The following is a 22,534-nucleotide window of genomic DNA, read 5'->3' on the forward strand; positions in this document are numbered from 1 at the left end:
ATAACCATTGCCTGTTCCCTGCAGCTGCAGGGACAAAGCAGGGGATGGCCGGTAATGCAGGATATGGAAACACACATGCGTATAGTTGTATGCACAGCTAGGCACAAGTGAGTTTCCGGCTCAGTATATACATTAAATATATTAAAATATTTTTATCCTGCCTTTATTTATTTGTTAAATTTTTGTGCTGTCCGTTTTACTGATGCAGTGCCTCTGGGCAGCTTACCATGTGATAAAAAGTGGAAGAGTCCTCCAAGATAATTATAATTAGAGGAATTAAAGAAAAAAGCTAAAAGCCAACACAGTGGCCAATCGGGGTAGAATCTTCTCAGTGCATTCAGCCATTTCAATGTGGCAGAGCTCTGTCGGGGCCCCAGATCAAGTGGCAGAGTCAGGTTTTCAAGCTCTTCGGGGAGGCCAAGAGTGTGGAGGTGCATCTAACATTTCCAACAGAAGGATATTTCAGAGGGTGGGAGCCACAGCTGAAAAGGCTCTTCTTCTGGACATCCCCAGTGAAAATTCTTTGGGATCCGAAGTAGCCCCTTTTCACTGGAACAAGTGAGGCAAAGGTCACATCAGGTGAGATGGCTCCTCAGATACCTTATAAGCAACTCAAGGTGCCAAACATACATAATATTCCTTCCTTGTCCTCTTTTTCCCCACCACTACAATAACCCTGTGGGCTGGCTGAGGGAGGGTGACAGCCCAGTCTCCCAGTTGGCTATTAGGCCTAAAGTGGGTCTAAACTCAGTGTACTAATTTCTAGGCATCACCTTAACCATTAGACCAAACTGATTCTCATTTATAAGCTTTCTTCCTGTTATGCTGAAGGAACAATACACGCAGGAAGGTATTGCTCTGAGTGATTGGATGTAATAATGCCTGAACAGGGGTATTTTCTGCAGAAATAATGGAATTGAATTTATTTTACCAAAACTTTCCCAACAGTTTCTTGGTAGAGGGCAAATCTCATAATTTGAAATGGCAAATTCTAATTCTCCTATCATTAAAACTATTTTTATTATTATAAACGACAGCAGCAGTTTTAAACACAAAATGTATTCTTTGTGTGCTATTTTTTATTCATCGCAAGCTCTAAGACCGTATACTATTCCGGGGGAAGGAGATGAAGGGAGACATGGTGGCTAGGGGGAAACTGTGGAACATATATGGAAGAAACAGCTTTGTTTTTCTAAAAAGATGAGGCAGCAGGGGTGGGGGAACCATATCTCTTGAGAAAGAATAATTTATAGCACGAATGGGAATTTAAGGATTTGAATGCTAGAGTCTCATCCTTAAGAACATTGTTCAATAATTCCCCTGAAATTTCCCCCAGTTGCAAAATAGAGGGAAGAAAGCAAGCAGGGGGCTTCAGGGACCATGTGTGACAAAGTAGGAATTGTCTCGTTATGGATGATTTTCTGTGTCAGCATCCTCAAGGTCAATAGCCTGACCTGGAGTAGAAATGCTATGGAAGAGGGCTTTGCCCTTGTGATTAAGCCTGGGTAGACGTCCAGTTAGAGTTACAGATTGCTGGTTAAATATGGGGACCCCACCCCTATAGCATTTGTTGTCCAAAGTGACATCTGAAGATCTGGGGCTGTTTTTCAAAATATTTTAAAGATGTGCAGAGAAGATGAGGGTCTAGTAGATATGACTAAGTTTTGGGAAGGAGGAGGGGTTAGTCCGTTCCCTGCATAGTTTACCCAGATAAAAATCCTTTCCACCCCCACCCCCACCCCATGCCAAAGGCATACAGGTTTATTGTTCAGCTCCGTAGTAAGCCGAAAGCCTTTTTCTCTGCTGCAAAAAGGCATAAGGAGAAACGGGTGTTGGAGGCTAGAGCTGTTCTAATTTTCTGCCTCAGAGCTCATCTCTTTCTGCTTTTCCTTTCCTGCTGAGGCTGCTCACCATGCAAGGATGTAACGAGTTGCAAGAAACACTCAGCGTTATTTTGGTCCCTGCTGTAGGACTGGGGAAGAGTAGGAATGGTTTACTTTAGCCTCCAGCAAGGCTGAGCAAATGCAGACTGACAGTGGGAGGATGGGAGGGCTCAGGTCCCCTCCCCTTCTGCATCTCCCCCATGCCCCGGGGAGATTATCTAGGGGTGAGTCCTCTGTACAGTGTCTAGCTGAGTGGGACAGTGGAGTTGCCATGGCAACAGTTTTGCAGAAGCTCCTGCAGCTCTCCTTGTTAAGAGACGAATGTGCATGTGTGAGGGAGACGTGTTCAGTGCCCGAGTTGGCCCAGATTTTCTAGTCTCTGGGGAACAGGAGATGGAGGTGGTATATAAACGAAGCTACATCTTGGTCAGTGAAGCCCAGTTTTTCTTATGACCTCAGCCTCAGCCTCTGGCCTAAATGTGCATAGTGTGAAATGCAGACTTATTTGGAGGCTGGGCATTCATCTCTTTCCAATTACAGAAATAAAAATTCTATAATTATCCATATAACGTATTTCCAACAAGCCTGCTTATCCAAAAGAACATGCTCAGCAGAATATGGAGATCTCTCCCTCCCTCCCTTTCTCTCTCTCTGAAGTTGCTTTTGGCCATTTTTAATAGCATGCATCTTCGATGGCATTTCAGGAGTTTTAGGGGAAAAAGAAGAACAAGTTATTATGCATGTCTGAAAAAAACTTGGCTGTTCCAGAAAAAAATAAAAAGGATGTTAATACTCAAGAGATCTTATGGTTGTGGGCTAAATTGGAAAATCAAATAAACATCTTAGAAGAAAGCGGTGGTACCATATTGTTGCTAAAAATAAGAATACCTCCAATGTGGATAGGTCTGTGAAATTAGCAGGAACTAAAATTGGAGAGAAAAATTTGCCTTTAGGATTTATAGGCTTCTGTAAAACAGAAGAACAAGTGAGAACTTTGAAAAATGATGGAGTTATGCAGAGTTACAAAGCTCTTCTGAAACCCCATGAGGAAGTTACTAATAGATTGGACAAAGAAAAGTACTTTTTGAAAATAATAAATTGCAGACTTTTAAGAGCTTCAAATGTCTGATGACCACTTTCTATCAGGCTAAATGTTAGTGTCTGTTTTTTTTCCCAAAGCAGAAGATTGTCCTGAGTGCTTGAAAAAAGGATTTAACAGTGTAACTGAATGAGAGATTGCTGAAAACTTACATACATCAAAAAGTTTCAAACTATCTCAAAATCTTATCAAGCATATATTACACTCATTAATTGATAGTCTGTCTTATATTTAACCTGCATCACCAACTTGTCTTCTCCCCTCTCTCCCCAAATTAAATCTTACACTTCTGTGCATCTAATGTAACTCACAAAATCTTATGCCATAACCAACACTTGTTAGTTACTGTATGTTTTAAGGTCTATAATAGGAAAATGCTGTTAATTAACCCTATATGGTGCTTTACTTGAGGGTTAGTTATATTTTACCAACAATCGATAGTAATTTTTTTTGTTAACAGAGAAATAGATTTCCTTTCTCTTTACCTATTTTCCATTTCATCAATCGATACTACAAAAATAGAACTTTAAAAACAGCATTCCAATATGATTCTTGCTGCAGCAGGTCAGCAATCATTTTTAATAAAGTCTTTTCCTTATGTGTAAATTTATGAAGCTCTTTTAAAAAATTTATTACCTCTTTTTTCATATACAACTCAAGGCAGAAATAATACCAATTCTCCTCTCTTCTCTTATTTTCCTCACAAAAAAACATACGGTTGACAAAATATTTATTTTGTAAAGTAATTTTAAGTCCCGTCAAACCTTGCTTGGTTATGGTTCTTAACAAAATCTTCTAGTGAGTCCTGAAAATGAGAGTGATTCAATCTGATAGCAAAGCCAGCTGTATGTTAAACAAACAACAGATAAGGGGATAGCTGCTATTCTGGAATCAATAGGGGTGCCCTGATTTGTTGGTAGAACTCTCCCCCTGCTGGTGAAAAAGTGTATCCCATTCAGCTCAACTACAAGTGTGATCAATGTGATTACACACTGGCTCAAACCTTCATTTAAAAGGGCTTAGATAGTTTGTTTTCTTTAGTGCCTTTTGTAAATAAAATCCAACCACCTCCTGGATCCAACCACCTTCTTCAAACAAATATTTATCAAATGGGTGAGGGGAAGTAGCCAGCAAACAGACAAATTAAATTACGAATTACGAAACTTCCTCTATGAAGTTGGAAAAACAGTACAATTTCAATATACTTTCTGCTAATGAACTTTAGCTGTTTACTAATGAAATATGGTCAATATTCTTTTATACGATCAAAGTTTAGATGTGTTATTTCCCTTTTGTATTTAGATTTAGATTTTGTATTTAGATGTGTTATTTCCCTTTTGTATTCTCTTTTGCAGCATTCAGTTGCAGAAAAAGTACGCACTATCAGGAAATGCCGAAGTCGACCTCTCTGTAAGTATTTATATCAAGTGGGGCTATTTACATGTGGTTTTAGTATCGATAGCTATGAGACATTTAGCAAAGCATGTAAAAAACACAATATCTCAATGAGTAATCTCGAATGTTAAACTGATCCATATATCATTGTGATCTGCTGAGTTTTGTTTAAATAATTAGCTGAACTTCTAAATCTTCATTCTGGACTAGCTGAAGCTTCCGGGTGCTCTTCAAGGGCAGCCCCATGTAGAGAGCGCTGCAGTAGTCCAGGCAAGAAAGGATGAGGGAATGAGTGACTGTGCACAGAGCATCCCGATCCAGAAAGGGGCGCAACTGACGTACCAGGCGAACCTGGTAAAAGGCCCCACTGGTCACGGCCATCAGATGTTCTTCTAAACAGAGGGGTATCCAGGAGCACTCCCAGATTGCGGGCCCTCTCTGAGGGGGTAAAATTTCTCCCTCATCATCAAAGATGGAACAAGATGCACATCAAAGCGAACCTGGTAAAAGGCCCCACTGGTCACAGCCATCAGATGTTCTTCTAAACAGAGGCGTATCCAGGAGCACTCCCAGATTGCGGGCCCTCTCTGAGGGGGCTAAAATTTCTCCCTCATCATCAAAGATGGAACAAGATGCACATCAAAGCGAACCTGGTAAAAGGCCCCACTGGTCACGGCCATCAGATGTTCTTCTAAACAGAGGCGTATCCAGGAGCACACCCAGATTAGGGCCCCCTCTGAGGGGGCTAAAATTTCTCCCTCATCATCAAAGATGGAACAAGATGCACATCAAAGATGGAACAAGATGCACAGGATGACGGAAACCACAGCCACTCAGTCTTGAAGGGATTGAGCTTGAGCCTGTTCCTCCCCATCCAGATCCACACAGCCTCCAGGCATTGGGACATCACATCGAGGGCATCGTTTGGATGGCTTGGGGTAGAGATGAAAAGTTGGGTATCATCAACATATTGATGATACCGTACCCTCAAACCATGGATGATCTCACCCAGTGGTTTCATATATATGTTGAACAGGAAGGGTGAGAGAACCGACCCCTGGCGCACCCCACAAGTGGCATGCCTCGGGGTCAATCCCTGTCCTCCAGTCAATACAAACTGCGATTGATTTGACAGGTAAAACGGTGCCCCCTACTCCCAACCCCCCGAGTCGTCACAGTAGGATACCATGGTCGATGGTATCTAAAGCCGCCGACAGGTCTAATAGGACCAGGACAGAGGAGCAGTCCCTATCCCGTATCCGCTAGAGATCATCAACCAATGCGACCAATGCCGTATCTGTTCTGTATCCGGGCCTGAAACCCAAATGAAACGGATCCAGGTAGGCAGCTTCATCCAGGTACTGGGGAAGCTGATGTGCTACCACACTCTCGACAACCTTCGCTACAAAACGAAGGTTGGAGACTGGACGATAGTTGGCTAAAGAAGCTGGTCCAGGGAAGGCTTCATAAGGAGGGGCCTCACCATAGCCTCCTTCAAGGCAGTGGGAAAGAACCCCTCTCGCAATGAAGCATTGGTAATCGCCTGGAGCCAGCCTCGTGTCACCTCCCAGGAAGCCGGAACTAACCAAGAGGGACACGGGTCCAACACACTAGTGGCAGCATTGAGTCTCCCCATAATCCTGTCCATGCCCTCGGGGGTCACAGGGTCAAACTCATCCCAGATAGTCTCCACAAGATTCATCCCTGTCGACTCGCCCGAATCTACCCAGTCAGAGTCCAAGCCTGTCCGGATCTGAGCGATTTTATCCTGCAGATACTGAACAAATTCTTCAGCCCTACCCTGCAAGGGGTCTTTCCCAGTTCCTTGATTAAGTAAGGAACGGGTCACCCTAAATAGGCGGCTGAGCAGTTACCTGCGGACGCGATAAGAGCGGAAAAATGTTGCTGTTTTGCTGCTTTTATTGCCACTAAGTAGGATTTAATATGAATTTTTACTAGTGTTCGATCAGATTCAGACCAGCTGGCCCGCCAACCACTCTCTAGGCGTCTTTTCCAGCGTTTCATCTCTTGGAGCTCCTCGGTAAACCAGGGAGATACCCAGGATCAACACCGGGTCAGAGGCCACAAAGGCACAACGCGATCCAAGGCCCCAGTAGCCACCCTATCCCAGGCTTCCACTAGGGCTTCGATCGAGCTGTGAGCAAGCAATTCAGGAAAAGTCCCTAGATCCATCAGGAACCTTTCAGGGTTCAGCCCCAGGTTTGCCTGGGTCTGAACCATCTAGTTGTTTCCCCACTCCCTGCGTTGAGGGTTAGCAGTATGGAAGTCAAACCTGATGAGGAAATGATCAGACAATGACAAGGGTTGGATAGAAATATCCCCTAAATCTAGATTATTCATCTACTGCCCAGAGACAAAAATCAGGTTGAGAGTGTGTCCGCTGTTATGGGTGGGGTCTTGAATTAACTGAGTTAGGTCCATAGCCGTCATGGAAGCCATGAACTCCTGAGCTGACTCGGATGTCTCACCAATGGAAGGCAGATTGAAATCCCCCAGGATCATCAGCCTGGGGAAATCAACCGTCAATCTGGCTAACTCATTTCGCAGCTCCGGCAGGGCCGATGAAATGTAGCAGGGAGACAGGTATGTAACAAAAAGGCCCACCTGGACTCCAAGGCCCCATTTCACAAAAAGGGACTCACACCCACCTATCTGAGGCACAATGACCTCCTGAGGTCTGAGACTTTCCCTAATAACCACTGCTATCCCACCTGGGCTCTTGGCTGGTGAAATGCCCGGAAGCTTGGTGGGCATAATTCACTAAGAGGAACACCCCCTCATGGCCCAACCAGGTCTCTGTAATGCATGCCAGGTCTGCTCTACCCTCTTGTATGAGGTCATAAATGAGGGGAGCCTTATGTACCACGGACCTGGCTTTAAGCGACACCAGCCGGAGACCAGGGTCCTGTAATCCCAAGCACCTAGGGGTGCGAGAAGGGCGATGAGGGTCGGGACGTGCGATTGCTCTTAAACAGTGAACCCGCATCCCCCCAAAATAATTTGGCCCTCGCCCCCCCTCCATATCTGCCTCTCCCACAAATAGTAAAAATGGTAAACCCCCCCCCAATAGAGTGGCTTAATGTCTCCCCCGGAATCCCAACCCTTCCCAGCACTCCCGCCCCACTAGAGATTAGTTATCTCTGGCCTGTGCCCTAGCAGACTCCCCCCACAAGCCTGTCTGAGCCATCCGAATCAACCCCTCACCCGCCCCCCTTAAAATTTGATTTAAAAAACCCTGTAAGAAACCCTTAAGAAGTCTCTTCTTCGCATGCCACCTCTCGGGATCCCAAGATCCATCTTTAAGGAAGTGTCTTGATAGGCAAGAAGGCCATCCCAGGGAAAGGGGGAGTTCCCGAAAGGAGTAAAGTTCTGTCACAGTATAACAGAGAGGAGAGTGTGGCATCAACCAAACAGGATGACATCACTGGGAGATGGAATGAGGAAATGACATGTCCACCTGGGGGGCAGCCAACAGTGTTCAAGGGGGTAGCGGGAAGCTTATTTCCATCATAGCAATGGTCGATGTTAAGGACAATATGTAGGAGTAACGCAGAGGTGGGTTCCTACAAGTTCGCACCTATTCGGTAGAACTGGTTCGTCAAATCTACCGAACCGGTTAGAAGAGGTTCCACCAGTGGACCCGGAAAGCAGGCCACACCTACAGAAGAGGTTCCAAATTTTTTTGAAACCCACCACTGGGTTTAACGGCCAGATGTCAAAATTGCAGCAGATGATGAATTGCGAGGTGGTGAAGTGGCCAGTGATGGCAGTGATGAGGAAAGTGGCGGCAGTGGCGGCTGCTCTAGCAACTTCAACAACTCCAACAGCTAAGCTCCATCCACGCCAGCCGCATTGATATCTGTCACCAGGGTTGCACTCCGTTGACCCAGTCCATAGTGTAACAAGAGGAGGGGCCAAATGGCCAAATGACCAGTACGGTGGCCCAGGCAGCTGCGGTGATACCGGAGGGGGCCACTACGAAGGAGCCCCCCACTCCAACTGCGCCCACGCCAACTACCGAAGCCATCTTCCGCTGGCGTCAATATCCATGCCAGCTGCCTCAGCCATTCCCCGCTGATCCAGTCTATCACGTCCTTAAGTAAGGTGGAGGCGGGGTGGAGGGGGGAGCAACCAGGATAACACCACGGCGTTGGGAGCGGCAACTGCAGAGACGCCAGGCCGGGCATCCCGTCGCTGCCACCAACCACACCCACGCCGGCAGCCGCCAATTCTCCTTTAACCGCCAACTGCCCCATTTCACTCACGATGGTCCGGCTACAAGGCAGGAAATCACAGCTCACGGGTATCCCCGAGGTCCCAGGAAGTTCTCATAGCTGGACCTGGAACCGATGATGGGATAGGGTACTCCCTATAAGCCCCGAGAAGAACTATCATCTCCCCGAAGCTCTCCTCAAACGCAACAGGACACCATCTTGGGCATGCGCAGTATGGGTCTTAACTCTTCCACCAAGAATTTTCCATTTGAGCTAGTCATATAGAAAATTGTAGTCTACTTTGATTTATCCTGGATAAACCTTTTAATAAATGTTTTAGCAATCTTGGAGCACAAGAGACAATTGCAATATTATACAGTCTTGCATATGGAAAGACTTGTAATGAGAACCAATTCTCTACATGCAAAAATGAATCTACTAAAAGGAAACATGGGAAAGAAAGAGACAGCAATTAGAAAATTCCAAATAAAATCAATAAGACAGCCTAGCTAAACTAATTAATTATTATCACCTTGAAGAAACTCAGAGAGCGTAATTGGAAAGAGATGGTCTGGCTCTGGGCTCACTGTTTGGATAGTGATATACCTTCTTCCTGTTTTTTTCTTTTGTTTCTTCTCGAACATATATTTAGAATATGGAGAAATTAAAATGTCTTTTGATAGGATTCCAATATGCAGGCTACAAATTAGGGTAGTGGCTGAATATCTGCAAAGAATCTGACGATATCTATCTACTATCATTCTGTGGTTATCTGGATTTTTGCAATCCAGATATGGTACTGATTTTCTGGGACTCTTTTTTTGAATCAAGATAAATACTTCATCTCTTGTGTTCTGAATCTTTCCTGCAAATCAGAAGTTGGTTTGTGACCCAACTATATTACTAACGTTTTTGGTGGAATGATGAGCGCAATCTAATTTCCATCCACTATGCAACTATATAAATAGCAAAAAAAAAAAAAAGTGAGAGGTTCTTTTGGAAATAAAAGCTGAATTCAGTTCATTAAATATTCTAAATGGGTTAGTTTATCAGATACTTTAGGAGACAATATTGTACCAGACCAAACCCTAAGATGTAGTTACAGCTGGATTCATACAGCATATGATGCTATGATTTGCTTAGCTATAGGTTCTACAGGTTCTACAGAGGAATTATTGAGTCTGTCATCTGCACCTCTATAACTGTCTGGTTTGGTTCTGTAACCCAACAAGACAGACACAGACTTCAGAGGATAATTAGAACTGCAGAAAAAACAATTACTGCCAACCTGCCTTCCATTGAGGTCCTGTACATTGCACAAGTCAAAAAAAGGCTGTGAAAATATTTACAGACCCCTCGCATCCTGGACATAAATTGTTTCAACTCCTACCCTCAAAGCGACACTATAGAGCACTGCACACCAAGACAACTAGACACAAGAACCGTTTTCTCTCCCCAATGCCATCACTCTGCTAAACAAGTAATTCCCTCACCACTGTCAAACTATTCACTAAGATTACATTATTACTATTAGTCTTCTCATCGTTCCTATCACCCATCTCCTCCCACTTATGACTGCATGACTGTAACTTTGTTGCTTGTATCCTTACAATTTATATTGATATTGATTGTTTCCTGATTGTTTATTTGTACCCTCTGGCTATCATTAAGTGTTGTACCTTATGATTCTTGACGAATGCATCTTGTCTTTTTATGTACACAGAGAGCATATGCACCAAAAACAAATTCCTTGTGTGTCCAATCACACTTGGCCAATAAAGAATTCTATTCTAAGTCCAGTTGACTGATTTCATATATTATAGTAAGCCATAAATCATAATTTATGAATCAGTTTATGGGTTTGAACACTAAGCCAAACAAACAACTAAATTATGGCTTAGCATATTGTGTGAACTTAGCCTATAGCTTGTTAAGCAAACCATTATTTAAAAACTCATGATTTCATAAAATGTAAAGCCTAGTATGAGTGATGGCAAAGTTCCTTAAATAATATTCTTCTTCCTGTCTTCCACAGGTTTGGAGATGGAGTCATCTCCTCAGCAGCTACAGACAAAGGCTTATGTCCGTCAATTCCAGGTTATTGACAATCAGAATTTGCTCTTTGAACTCTCTCACAAGCTGGAGTCAAACAGCCAGTGAAATCCCTGTCCATATGCAGGCATTGTTTAAAAAGAATGTTTACTCTGTATGATACTTGAGCACTTTTTGGATGTACAGGGGACCCACCTAGGCTTTGCCTTAGTTGTAGAGGCAAGTATGGAGTCATGAGATGGCAAGGATGAAGAGTCTTTGTCATGGCTGACCCAAGGCACGTTGGTGGAAAATTTAATGGCACCTTGTAATCTTACTGATTAGAGTGAGACACAATCTGCTGGGAAGCTCTCCTGCTAGATTCATCCATCCACTTTGATGTCAGAGCTGAAAAACCCAAATAGCACCTTTTTAGTTCCTTTATAATATAGTGGAGCAATTTAATTGTGTCTTAACTCTTAAGCCTCATGTCAGTTAATAATAATTCATATGCAGGAAATTTTTCCAAAAGATTTCTTTCAATCCATTGGTCAATCTATCAGGGTTTTTTTTAACTCTGCCACCTTTATTGTCAGTCAAAATATTGTATTAACAACTGAGGTGGCCATCTTATACTGCCTCATGGGGAAGCTCCATATGACCTCCCTTTTACAGGATTCTTAAGACAGACAATAAAATGTCCAGAAGAAATGGAAACGGCTTTGTGGAGATCACATTCAACTGGATTTCTCGACTGAAGTTTTCACTGGAGATTGGAACCCTATTGATCAAGTTTTTACATCTCCACCATGAGTACATGTGGCAAATCCTTAAAAATTACAAACATTTGAATCAGATTAATAAGGTTCCAATCTCAATAATTGGTAAAAGAACAGTTGCCAGTGGCAGCATGTGCATAAATATCCGATAGCATTTATTTTTTATAGTTAATATCTTATTAAAATATTTATATAGTGTTAATGTACATTTATATTTCCTTTTGAAAAAGCCTGCTGTGGAAGCATTTTAAGATTACAGGAGATTCTCAGTCCTTCAATTCTCAGATTTCCCCCGACTGTTAATCATAACCATGCATTTCAAAATCTAATTTTAATTGAGGTGAGAAAATCTTGTTAATATCCAGTCACAATAGATATACTGTATTTCTATTCTCTGGGATTTAAAATAATGAAAAATTTAAAATGCATACAAAAATAATATTTGCTGTACTTCATTAATAGAGTATGTTTACTCAACAGATTTTAATTAACCTGAACCATTCCCATTCTGCTGAGAATCACTGTTTTATAGTCCTAGGCTGCATCAACAGAGGGGATAGTATCAAGATCACATGAAGTGCTAGTACTTCTTTATACTGCTTTGGTAAGATACATTCAGAATACTGCATCAAGTTTTGGTCCTCATGATACAAAAGAGACTCTAGAAAGAGTGCAGAGAAGAGCAACAAAGATGATTAGGGGACTGGAGGCTAAAGCATATGAAGAATGATTGCAGGAACTGAATATATCTAGTCTTATAAAGAGAAGACTAGGAGTGACATGATACTGGTAGCAGTCTTCCAATATTTAAGGAGCTGCCACATAAAAGAGAGTGTCAACCTATTCTACAAAACATTTGAAGACAGGACAAGAAATAACAGATGGAAACTTATTAAGGAGAAATCCAAACTCTAGAACTAAGGAGAAATTTCCTGACAATGAGAAGAATAATCAGTGGAATGACTTGCCTCCAGAATCTCTGGGTGCTCCATCACTGGAGGTTTTTGGAAGAGATTGGACAATCATTTGTCTGACATGATAGAAGGTCTCCTGCTTGAACAGGATGCTGAAGTAGAAGACCTCCTCCAACTTCATTATTCTGTTCCTCAACTTCATCTTCAGTACTTTGACTAAACTCAATCAACATTTTTCAGGAAGCCATGAAGGATACAATCCATGATTATGGATGCTATCTTGGCATTGAATACATCTGAAGGAACTGAATATATTTATATTTGAACATTTAGAAGGAGAACAAAGTAATTTATCCCTTCTTCTTGGAGTGGCTCTGAAAAGGGTCATTGTAGTTATCAACATCAGCAAGGCTGAAGGTAGCAAGGCTACCATATTTGGTCTGCAAAAACCTGGGTGAACAGTCTTTATGTCACATAAAGTCATGTGAATTTATGCAGCTCAGATATGGTGCCTGTAGCTTCAGTTACTATGAAGAACCAGGTTGGGATGTTATCATTTCATCTCAGGAGAGAATGTTGAGGTTTTCCTTCTTTCATGAGACAATTTGTAAGAACATTAAAAATGTTTAATTACTCCATACTATGCACACAAATGTAATGGCAGATAAAACAAATTTTGCCTTTGGTCTTGTAAAATAGGTATAATGCAGCGAAGGAGAATACCTGGACTACTGGACCTCCCATGAACTGTGGCCTCCACAGCCTCTCTCTCCCCCCACCACACATCAAGCAATTACACTTGTCTAAGAGGTTTTATTGATTGCACTATAAGCCTTTTTTAAGCTTAATTGTTGTAACAAAGGAGTTGATTCCTAACAGGGAGGGAATACAGAGAGGAAAATATTTGATTTAATGATCCAAATCTTAACTGTGGATAAAACTGCAATAAATTGTCAAGGTAATACAGGATTAGGCAATATGTCTGCCTATATTTATTGAAATAATATGTTGCAAGGACAATGGTCCACTATTATCCCTTGTTCTGCCTTTCCTCTATGAATAAAGTGCACTTAAGGTGTACTAAAACATTGTTAATGTCTACTTCCAAATTATTATGAAAATATATCCTTGTTCAGGGACACTTGTGTGTATGTAGAGCCAAAAAGAATCAAGATGGAGCTTATGACATGATAAAAGGCCCAACCCTTTTTAATGTGATTTCACACTCATAAAAGGAGGAGGGTTCAATTGCATGATCATGCTCAAAAGCACTCAGTTCAATTACAATGACAACTAACAGAATGGAACTAAGAAGATAGTATGTATTCTGGATTAATTTATTTGCAATAAAAAATAAGAATTTGGAGACCTGTTTTATTTTAAGAGATGCCAATTTTCTGCAAACAGCTTTAGAGTAACCTTCTATTGAAAAATCTAATAAGTTGTTTTATGAGATTGACAAGGTGTAAGAACTTTTGATATTAATCAGATCTATACTTCTTGCATGATAAGGTTGTGCCTCTAGTTTGGGTTCTTGAATCTGAGTATTAAATCCTGGGATCTGTTCCATTCTGAAAGGGTGAATTAACCACAGGAATACTCTTCAGCATGCTCAGGGTGCATTTCCCACCCTATTGAGTAACCCACATGTCACGTCTGTACAGAATATAGTTTATGCTTAAAGGGGAATACTTGAACCTCAGTAAATTTCTTTTTAGAACTGAGTACTGCATTTCTCTCTGTTGCATTTCTAACATATTTAACGCTTGGTCATTATTTTAATAGCTATCAAGAAACTAGACGCTGGAAATAAATTTGTTACTTTTAAAATTGTTTTTCTGCTTTGCTGATTTCCTCTTTAATAAAGGTTAATGTATGTGTGATGTGTAAGGGATAAGGGTTGCCTCTAGTGGCTTTTTTGTTCAGGGATTTTCATTTCAGGATCTCTTGGTCTTGTTTCTTTTTCTCTCTCCTGGTGAGAGCTTTGGGTCCTAGTGTCTGTGTTTATAATGTATATATCTATATATAGGTTGTATATATATATTTTAACAAAGCATTCTTGAATTGTACATGCATTTTTTTAAAAAAAGAGTTGTATCAGGCCAATATACGGAGATTTTTTTACTGGGGACAGCTCACTTACATATAGTCCTAAGAAGCTTCTGTAAACTGGAATATAAGATGCATTGCATCATTCCAAGAAAGTGCGGCTTATTTTTGGTCTGGTAGCTATTATTATTACTATGATGATTGGTTGTTGTTGTTATTATTTTGCTACAGAAACATTGGATAAGAAAACAAATGGTGGAAATAAAAACATTGTGAAATATACTGGATTTTACATTGATCTTTTCATTACCTATCTCTCATGAAGCAAAGCCTTCACAAGGATTAAAACATTTTATTTTTCTAGTAAGGTGATATACATGCTGGCAAAGATGCAGCAACATAATTTATTTCACTGATTAAAAACATAATAGTATTCACAAACGTCTGATAGCTTTTTGTTTTATTCAATTTATTGTTTTATTTGTTTTATTTGTTTTATTCAATCTTTATCAGAGGACTGTAGATGACATAAATAAAAAATGCATCATAAAATACATAATACAAAATCAACTACAAGGAAACCTTTTAAACTCAAACCACATCCTAGGAAATAATATTGATTATGGTGCTGAAACCAGGAGACTGTTGAGTTCTAGTCCTGCCTTAGGCATAAAAGCCAGATAGGCAACTTTGGGCCAATCGCTTTCTCTGGGCCCAGCCTACCTCATTGGGTTGTTGTTGTGGGGAAAATTGGAGGAGGAAGAACTATATGTCTGCAGACTTCCAGTTACTTATGAAATAATAAAGGCAGGATAAACAAATATAATAAAATAAGATAAAATATGTCATGAAGCAGTCTTACAAACCACTGGCGAGGAAATCTTAACCAAGTTTTTAATATTTTCCTAAAAGACAGTGAACTCAAGGACATGGCAGAAAAGGAATACTGTTCCAAATAGTAGGACCAGTGGCAGATAATCCATACTTGTCAATTCTAATGTCACCACTTAGTAGATGCGACTGGACTCTGCCATCCTTACCAGTTCTTTTAGGACATGAACAAGTCATTTGATAGAGTTAACCTTCCACATATCCAAACTCTGAACTATGACAAGCACCTTAATGCTTTTTTAAAAAAAAATCAAATTGTAAGCCTACATACTATTAAATACAGGGAGTCCTATACAAAAATGCACACACTTGTACTTTGTGTGTGTATTGGTATCTCATTATGATGCGTTCAATCCAGTTGGGATATATTTGTGTTTAGTATAAATGCATCAAAGCAATGGCTGAAGTTAAATGCTGAAATTAAATAGAAATGGCAGGATGGAAAGAGCCTTAATGGAGGAAGCAATTCCAAAACAAAGAAGCAAGTTATCTTCCTTAAAACTACAAATGCCCTCATGGCTAACATTTTACAGATGCAAGCAGTCACTTCTAATTCTCATATGGAAACTCGCCTCTGTTGTCTTTGGACTCTGATGTCAAGACTTGATTTTGTTACCAGGTGTGGGGGTCATCAGCTGAAGCTGAGACCATATGTTGATTGTACTAACTTGTGACTATATTAATTTGTGACTGATAGATCTGTTTTTCCTCAGATAATTTATATTATGTTTTTCTGGGTTTTTTTTAATTTATACTTTTATGTTTTAACACTTTAATTTAGCATCTGTTGGAGATAAAAGTTGCATATTGCACATTCCATGTTTGTTAGCATTCATAAATATGCAGTTGAAGCAAGATTCAGCATATGCAATAACAATAAAATTTGACTTATTTCTAGAATGGAAGATGCAGGACATCAACATTTAAGCTCTCAGAGCAGACATACAGGTTACATTATGTGATGTCTTCCTACATAATTTTTTATGACTTCCACAAACATACCATAGGATAGCAATAGCGATAGTAGACTTGTACACCACTTCACACTGCTTTATAGCGCTCTCTAAGCCATTTACAGAGTCAGCAAATTGTCCCAACAATCTGGATCTTCGTTTTACCCACCTCAGAAGATGGAATCAACCTTGAGCCGGTGAGATTCAAATTGCTAGCAGTTGGCTGGCTGTTGGCAGAATTAGCCTGTAATACTGCATTCTGATTTAGAGACTCACAAAGTTTGCTACTTAAATTCTAGTCAGATAACAAGTCATCAATTAATTTTACAGTATTTCAGAACTTTCAGGAATCCTTAAAAAGCAGGGTTAGAACCAGTTGGCAATCTTATGAAGTAAAAGTAAGAGTAAGACCTAGTTGGAAATGTTATCATTGATAAAGTGGCTTTTGTGAAATTGTTTTAGGAGACTAAAGCAGGCAATGAAATCTCTCTTGCGTAAATAGAAGAAAGAAATAATTCTGTAAATTGTAACCCACACTAACACTATTCCACAAATTACCTATATAATATAAAACCCAAGAAATTCTCATACCTATAGAAAATGCAAAAAGTAGCCTTGTCGAACAATGAAAACACAATCTAAACATCTATTTTGTGTTTTTCCTGGATTTTTAACTACCTTGCCCAATGATTTAAAAGTCTGCATACTATTTTGTGAGCTAGGTTATTAAAATGTTGGCCTTAAGATAGGTAAGAATTAATTAATTCATATATTCTAGGTTTCTGTTCAGAGATACTGCTTATAATTAGAAAAACAGAAATGAAAGGAAGTGAACGGTGCAGAGGATATTTCAATGATTTGTGTGCTAGCTTGGTGCCAGCAGGTGATAAAAGAAGTAATATGGGTAGAATTGTTTTTGCTGCAGTTTAGTGATCCATACTTCTTGAAGTGAATATTCTATTCAATTCTTAAAGTGAATAAAACTCCCACTGCTGCATGCTGATCTTCGTCATTTATCATATGGATGATTCAAATCCAGGAAGTCCCCATTTGCACAGCATCTGCCCAACAACTTTATTATCAGTTCTCAATGAAAAGCCAAATAGGTCACTGAACACCTAGATGAAGGAAAACCTATATGACCCACAAAAAAGGTGGCAGGCTTTGACCTACCACATCAGCAATGGACAATCCTGAATAGAATTTGAACCCCAATTGGCACCTGCTGGGATTCTGTACAAATGGGGCATAGAATTCTCCCCTCAATGTGGCTGCAGGGTTCCATGTCAAACTGCAGATGACATTTTAACTCTGTAAGCTGAGGGCATACTTTATACTGGTATATACTGGTCCAGGAACCGATTTTTAAAAAAATATGAACAATGCTGCCCTTCCAAAGTTAGAGATTGATATTTGAACATAAATTTTTTTAAACATATTTTATTGTGTTTTATGTGTTGATTTGCCATACTCTAAATAAATGAAGTGAATACATCAAATGAATGATAGAATATTCCCTGTGGTTCAATCTTATTATTTCTGAACCGCACCTTTCCAGGGGAGCCAGGAGCTGTTTGCAGGAAAATAAGAGGTATCTTAAATAAAACGATCCACCTACCATAATAAAACCCAGGAGGGTCAAACAAAAGCTTTAACAATATTTTAACTGTTGCCTGAAACACTAGCTAGTATAGTAGCTCTATAGCTAACAGTATCACTTTAGATTAAACTATTGGCTTGTTGAAGAAGGAAGACCTGGCTTATTTATTTACCTGACCTAGGAAAATAAATTCAGGGTTGCCATACGTCTCTATGCAACAATCTCTATAATTTTAACGCAGGACAGCATCACTCCTGGTAGCTCCAACTCACCTACCTGAACTTAAAGGAGGATGTGCAATATTTTTTGCAATACGGTGTTTTAAATGGATTAAATAAAGTTGGTAACTTCAATTCCCATAACTCCCCAGCCAGCACGAGAAACGCTGGTTTATTTATGTGATTTTTCATAAGTTATAAGACTCCCAACTACTTAATTTTGGCGGATATGCGCATAAATGAAGCACCCTGCAAGATTTAGGCAACGTTTCCTACGCCTGTTGTTTGTATTCCGCCTGGTGATGCAGAAATACGCACATAGTGACAAAACTCTTCACTGAATAAATAACACCGGACGCGTCAACTGTGATCATGCGACACTCTTTCCGCAGCCCCCCCCCCCCCCGTTCAGCTCCGACCTCCCTATCATGGCTACTGCTTAGCCCTACGTTCTTCCGTTTTCCAGACACCAAACCGGAAGAAGGCGGGGCTATCATGCGCCTGCGCATTGACCGGAGGCGTGCGCTTCATCGCCATTTTGTATGGCCGCCGGGCGGGCATACGTCTGTTTCCGGATTGAAGGCTCCGGACCTGAGAAGTGGGGAATTCGCATCGTGGGTAAGAGAAGAGGCACCGAAATCTGAAGCGCGCTTCTGGGAGATCAGAGGAGAGAACGCGACCTTTCAGGGGACATCATTGGGGGGGGGGGGAACGGTGACCTTTGATGGAAGTTTGACATTTGACCTGCTTTACCCGGGGGGTCAAGGGTCATGGGCTGCGGAGGGGCGAGGCGTGGTGGGGTTAGAGAAAAGGTGGCGTGAGGCGGCGAGAAAGACACAGGAGGGGGAGCAGCGCAGTTAAATGGGGCGTGGGGTAATCAAGAGGTATTGCTTAAAGGATGCAGGGTAGACATTCGCCAGGAGTCTTCCTGAATCCTGTGAGATGGGGGAGAGGGTTTCTTGGGGACTGGAATTAGAGATTTATCTGGATGAGAAGGTTCCTGCAAAAACTGCTTTCTGGTCTAGTAAAAGCGCTAACACAAAGAACAGCGATTTGGCAGGTAGGGTAAAGGTGCGGGAACTGGTTGCAGCTCTTATGCATATGTCATCGGTTGATTGCATACCATGAAGTTACTTTCGACGCCTTGCGACCCTAGAATATTTTATTTCTTTCGTCAAGCATGTTTTAAATAACATATTTAAATATAAACATGATTCTGAATACAAGAAAAACATATAAATATAAACATGATTTTGAATACATGAAAAACATATAAGCATAAACATGATTTTGAATACATGAAAACATATAAGCATAAACATGATTTTGAATACATGAAATGGATACAAATAAAAAGGAACATTAGGACAGGGACAGCAGGTTGGTGTGCTTATCACGCCCCCTTACATTTTTCCCCATTTTCTCCAATTTTTTCCATTTTCTCCATGGTGATCCATCCTTGGATCAGCTATTTCAGATCTCACAACGGTGAAAGTAGTTAATCAGGGAGGGGGATGAAGTTTTCTGAGCCCTGGGTTGAGAAATGCTTCTCACCTAAAAAGCTTGAGAGGCAAAACAGGCTTAAAGCTGCCTGGGTGCTTATGAGGGAGGTGGGCAGAGGAAGGAGTGTCAGGTTGCAGGTAACGGGGCTGCTGATAATAGAAGTGAAAGAAGAAGCCATCAGCTAGATCAGTGTTTATCAACCGTGGCAACTTGAAAGTTTCTTGGACATCAATTCCCAGAATTTCTAGGTGGGGAATTCTGTGATCATGGCCTTCAAGTTGCCATGATTGAGAAACATTGAGCTAGATCATCACCAGTTGGGGTGTTTGTGTGGGGTTGACAAGTTGTTTTAATAGCAGTGTATCCTTGACATAAGATTTCTGAGATGTTTACACAGGGATGGTTTGCTTTTCTGTTGAAATTGAGGCAAAAAGAACTTCAATATTTGTGGTACAGCTGTGCTTTTTCTTCCCTTATTTTAAGGGTGGGAGGAGTTGTCATGCAGACATTAAATAGTTGGGGTGGTGGTGGTAAAAGATAAAGTGGAGCTTCATCTGTACTTCTTTATTATTGTACATCAAATAGATTCCTTCTCCCCATATATTAAGTATCCTTGGAATCTTCAATATTAACCCTAATTCAGTAACCATCAACTTCTGATCTAGTCATTTTTGCTTTCTTTGCAGCCAAGGATTTCCTAAGTCTTAATACTCATCTTCCTCAGTTGTTACACAATAGACATTGTAGGTGTGGCCGTTTTTCAAAGGTGTATGTGATCAATCCAGAACATTAGGCGCCTTAAGGAATTGGGCATTCAAACCTGTGGAGGCGGAGCTCAATTGAAAGTTATCAGTGCCTATCTGGCTGTGGTATTTGTTCACTAAATGGTGTTCTTTAAATTCCCAGCACACTTAAGTGTTAAGGGTATGAAATAGCTTGTCATGTAGAAATACCTGTAATTAAGTGGGACTGGAGATGCATTAAAACAACTCCTGAAAAAAATACTTCCTCAGTGAACAGAATAATAGCTTGTGACTTTCATAGAGTGTCTTCTGCTTATATCTACTTTGGAATACTTGCTCATTGAGGATCTGAATTTGTATACAGGCTAAAATAATAGGTTGTGATTTGGGCTAAAGCCAGTTTTTGAAAATGCACAACAGGGAAGCTTTGGATAGAGGCTTTTACTTTTGATCTGTGCCATATTTCAAATTAGTATAATTTATTTCCCTAACATAGTCATAGTCATTTTAGTTATATTATAGCTATAATTTTCAAATTATTTTGCAAATTATTTTAAGTACTTAATTGTATGCTATTTCCATGCCAGTACTAGACAGCTACTATTCTGAAATAAAGTTCAATAGTAAAACTAGAGAATTTCTTTGAATTGTTTTTCCTAAAACAATTTAGTGAGTGAACTTTGTTGTATCTAAGTTATTGTAGAGGAAATGTCTTCATAAAATACTTTAGTTTAGGATTTTAATTGCAGCTTCATGCTTCTAACATCCAGTTGCAAAATATTACTTGATTTCTATCTAATTTGAGTCGTATTTGATCATGGTAACAAATCTGTTGTAATAATATTCATATTTATAGAATAATAGAGCTGAAAGAGTGATCTAGGGGATCAAGTCCAACTCCCTGCTCTGTGCAGCAATCCAAATTAAAGCATCCTCAAAAAATGACTTTCTGGTCTCTACTTGGACACATTCTGATGAAAAATTGTCTGAGTAACTGAGTGAATCTGATTTGTAATTGAGAAAAGAAGAGAAGGAGAAAAGAAAAAAATTTAGCATATATATATATATATATATATATATAGTTATAGTTATAGTTATAGTTATAGTTATAGTTATAGTTATAGTTATAGTTATAGTTATAGTTATAGTTATAGTTATAGTTATATTTGTGCTGATAAATAATCTCTTGTGATAAATAATCTCTTGTGACAAGCCGATTGACAGATAATGGAAGCTGTTAGCTTCCTCCCATAATTGGGGCTTACTGGGGTTGTGACACTAAATATAGATATAGATATAGATATATGATAGATATATAGATATAGATATAGAAATATATATCTGTCTATCTCTCTCTCTCCATATATATATATAGTATATTATACAATACAACATAATATATTATACAATATAACATAATTTCCAGAGGACCATTCTGAAAAATATGGAGCATAAATAATGGACATATTTGGAGGGGCAAATATTCAAATCCCTGTAGTGAAACTAAAGGAAGTATAAACTTATTGTTTTTCAAGTTTATATTGTTTGCTTTGTATTGTTAATTGTCTAAATCACTAGGTTGAGATGAGCTGCCTTATAAATTTTCAAATGAAAGAAAGAAAGAAAGAAGGAAGTACCATGTATTAATGGAATCAGATAAGAATTCTTCAGGAAACATTGTTATAAGTCAACCATTACAAGTTTGTTCACTGATGTGCATTCTTGTGGTTTTTCTGTTGATTTATAAGTGTAATTTATCCATGTATGGTAAGTACGAACATTTCTTTGGGTGAAATGATGGCTGTGATACCATGTAATCCATGCTTATAGGAGATATTGACATTCTGTATGTGTGGAAAGCAGTTTATTTTCTTCTGGAGGTTTTTTTATACTTGGCTCATGATCATTATACAAATAGTTCTTTAACATGGTTTTTAATACTCTATTTAATATCTCTAAATAAATTATTTATTTGTTTTCAATAATATATAAATTTATCTTCAGATTTCTTAGAAACATTGAGTAATAATTCATTCCAAAATATCTTGTATTTTAAGTTCTTTTTCTCATTTGCTAACATAAAGTTTTCAAGTTAGGACTGCCATTTCTTTGTTTAACAGTTTATTTAGCAATGATGCCTGAATTACTTTGGAGCTCAACATAGCCTTTTCCAAACGGATGTGCTCAAGATAGCTAAGAGGTCTAATTATAGCTAATCATCTCTACCCCTCAGTGTGACTG

At 39.8% G+C, this 22,534-nt stretch overlaps 2 protein-coding genes across 5 annotated transcripts in view; both read left to right on the forward strand.

The window, feature by feature from the left end:
• Positions 1-14,754, forward strand: part of RAPGEFL1 (Rap guanine nucleotide exchange factor like 1) — a 71,043-nt gene extending 56,289 nt beyond the window's left edge. The window contains exons 14-16 of the mRNA XM_014074096.2: positions 4,338-4,392; positions 10,648-10,709; positions 11,903-14,754. Coding sequence (XP_013929571.2) covers positions 4,338-4,392; positions 10,648-10,709; positions 11,903-11,998 — 213 coding nt within the window. The 3' untranslated portion in view covers positions 11,999-14,754. The remainder of the gene's footprint in view (positions 1-4,337; positions 4,393-10,647; positions 10,710-11,902) is intronic.
• Positions 14,755-18,561: 3,807 nt separating this feature from the next.
• WIPF2 (WAS/WASL interacting protein family member 2) overlaps positions 18,562-22,534 on the forward strand; it is a 42,741-nt gene continuing 38,768 nt past the window's right edge. For 2 of the 4 annotated variants that reach the window (XR_015696424.1, XM_087713484.1), the window contains exon 1: positions 18,562-18,665. The gene's annotated coding sequence lies outside the window, so the exon portion shown is untranslated. Of the gene's footprint in view, positions 18,666-18,931; positions 19,108-22,534 lie in introns of those variants that run through there. The other 2 variants (XM_087713485.1, XM_087713486.1) reach the window with 2 other exon arrangements.

The sequence above is a fragment of the Thamnophis sirtalis genome, unplaced genomic scaffold (genome assembly GCF_051295495.1).
Source record: "Thamnophis sirtalis isolate CommonGarterSnake01/CBP01778 unplaced genomic scaffold, rThaSir2_p1.2 scaffold_4, whole genome shotgun sequence".
Lineage (NCBI taxonomy): Eukaryota > Metazoa > Chordata > Lepidosauria > Squamata > Natricidae > Thamnophis > Thamnophis sirtalis.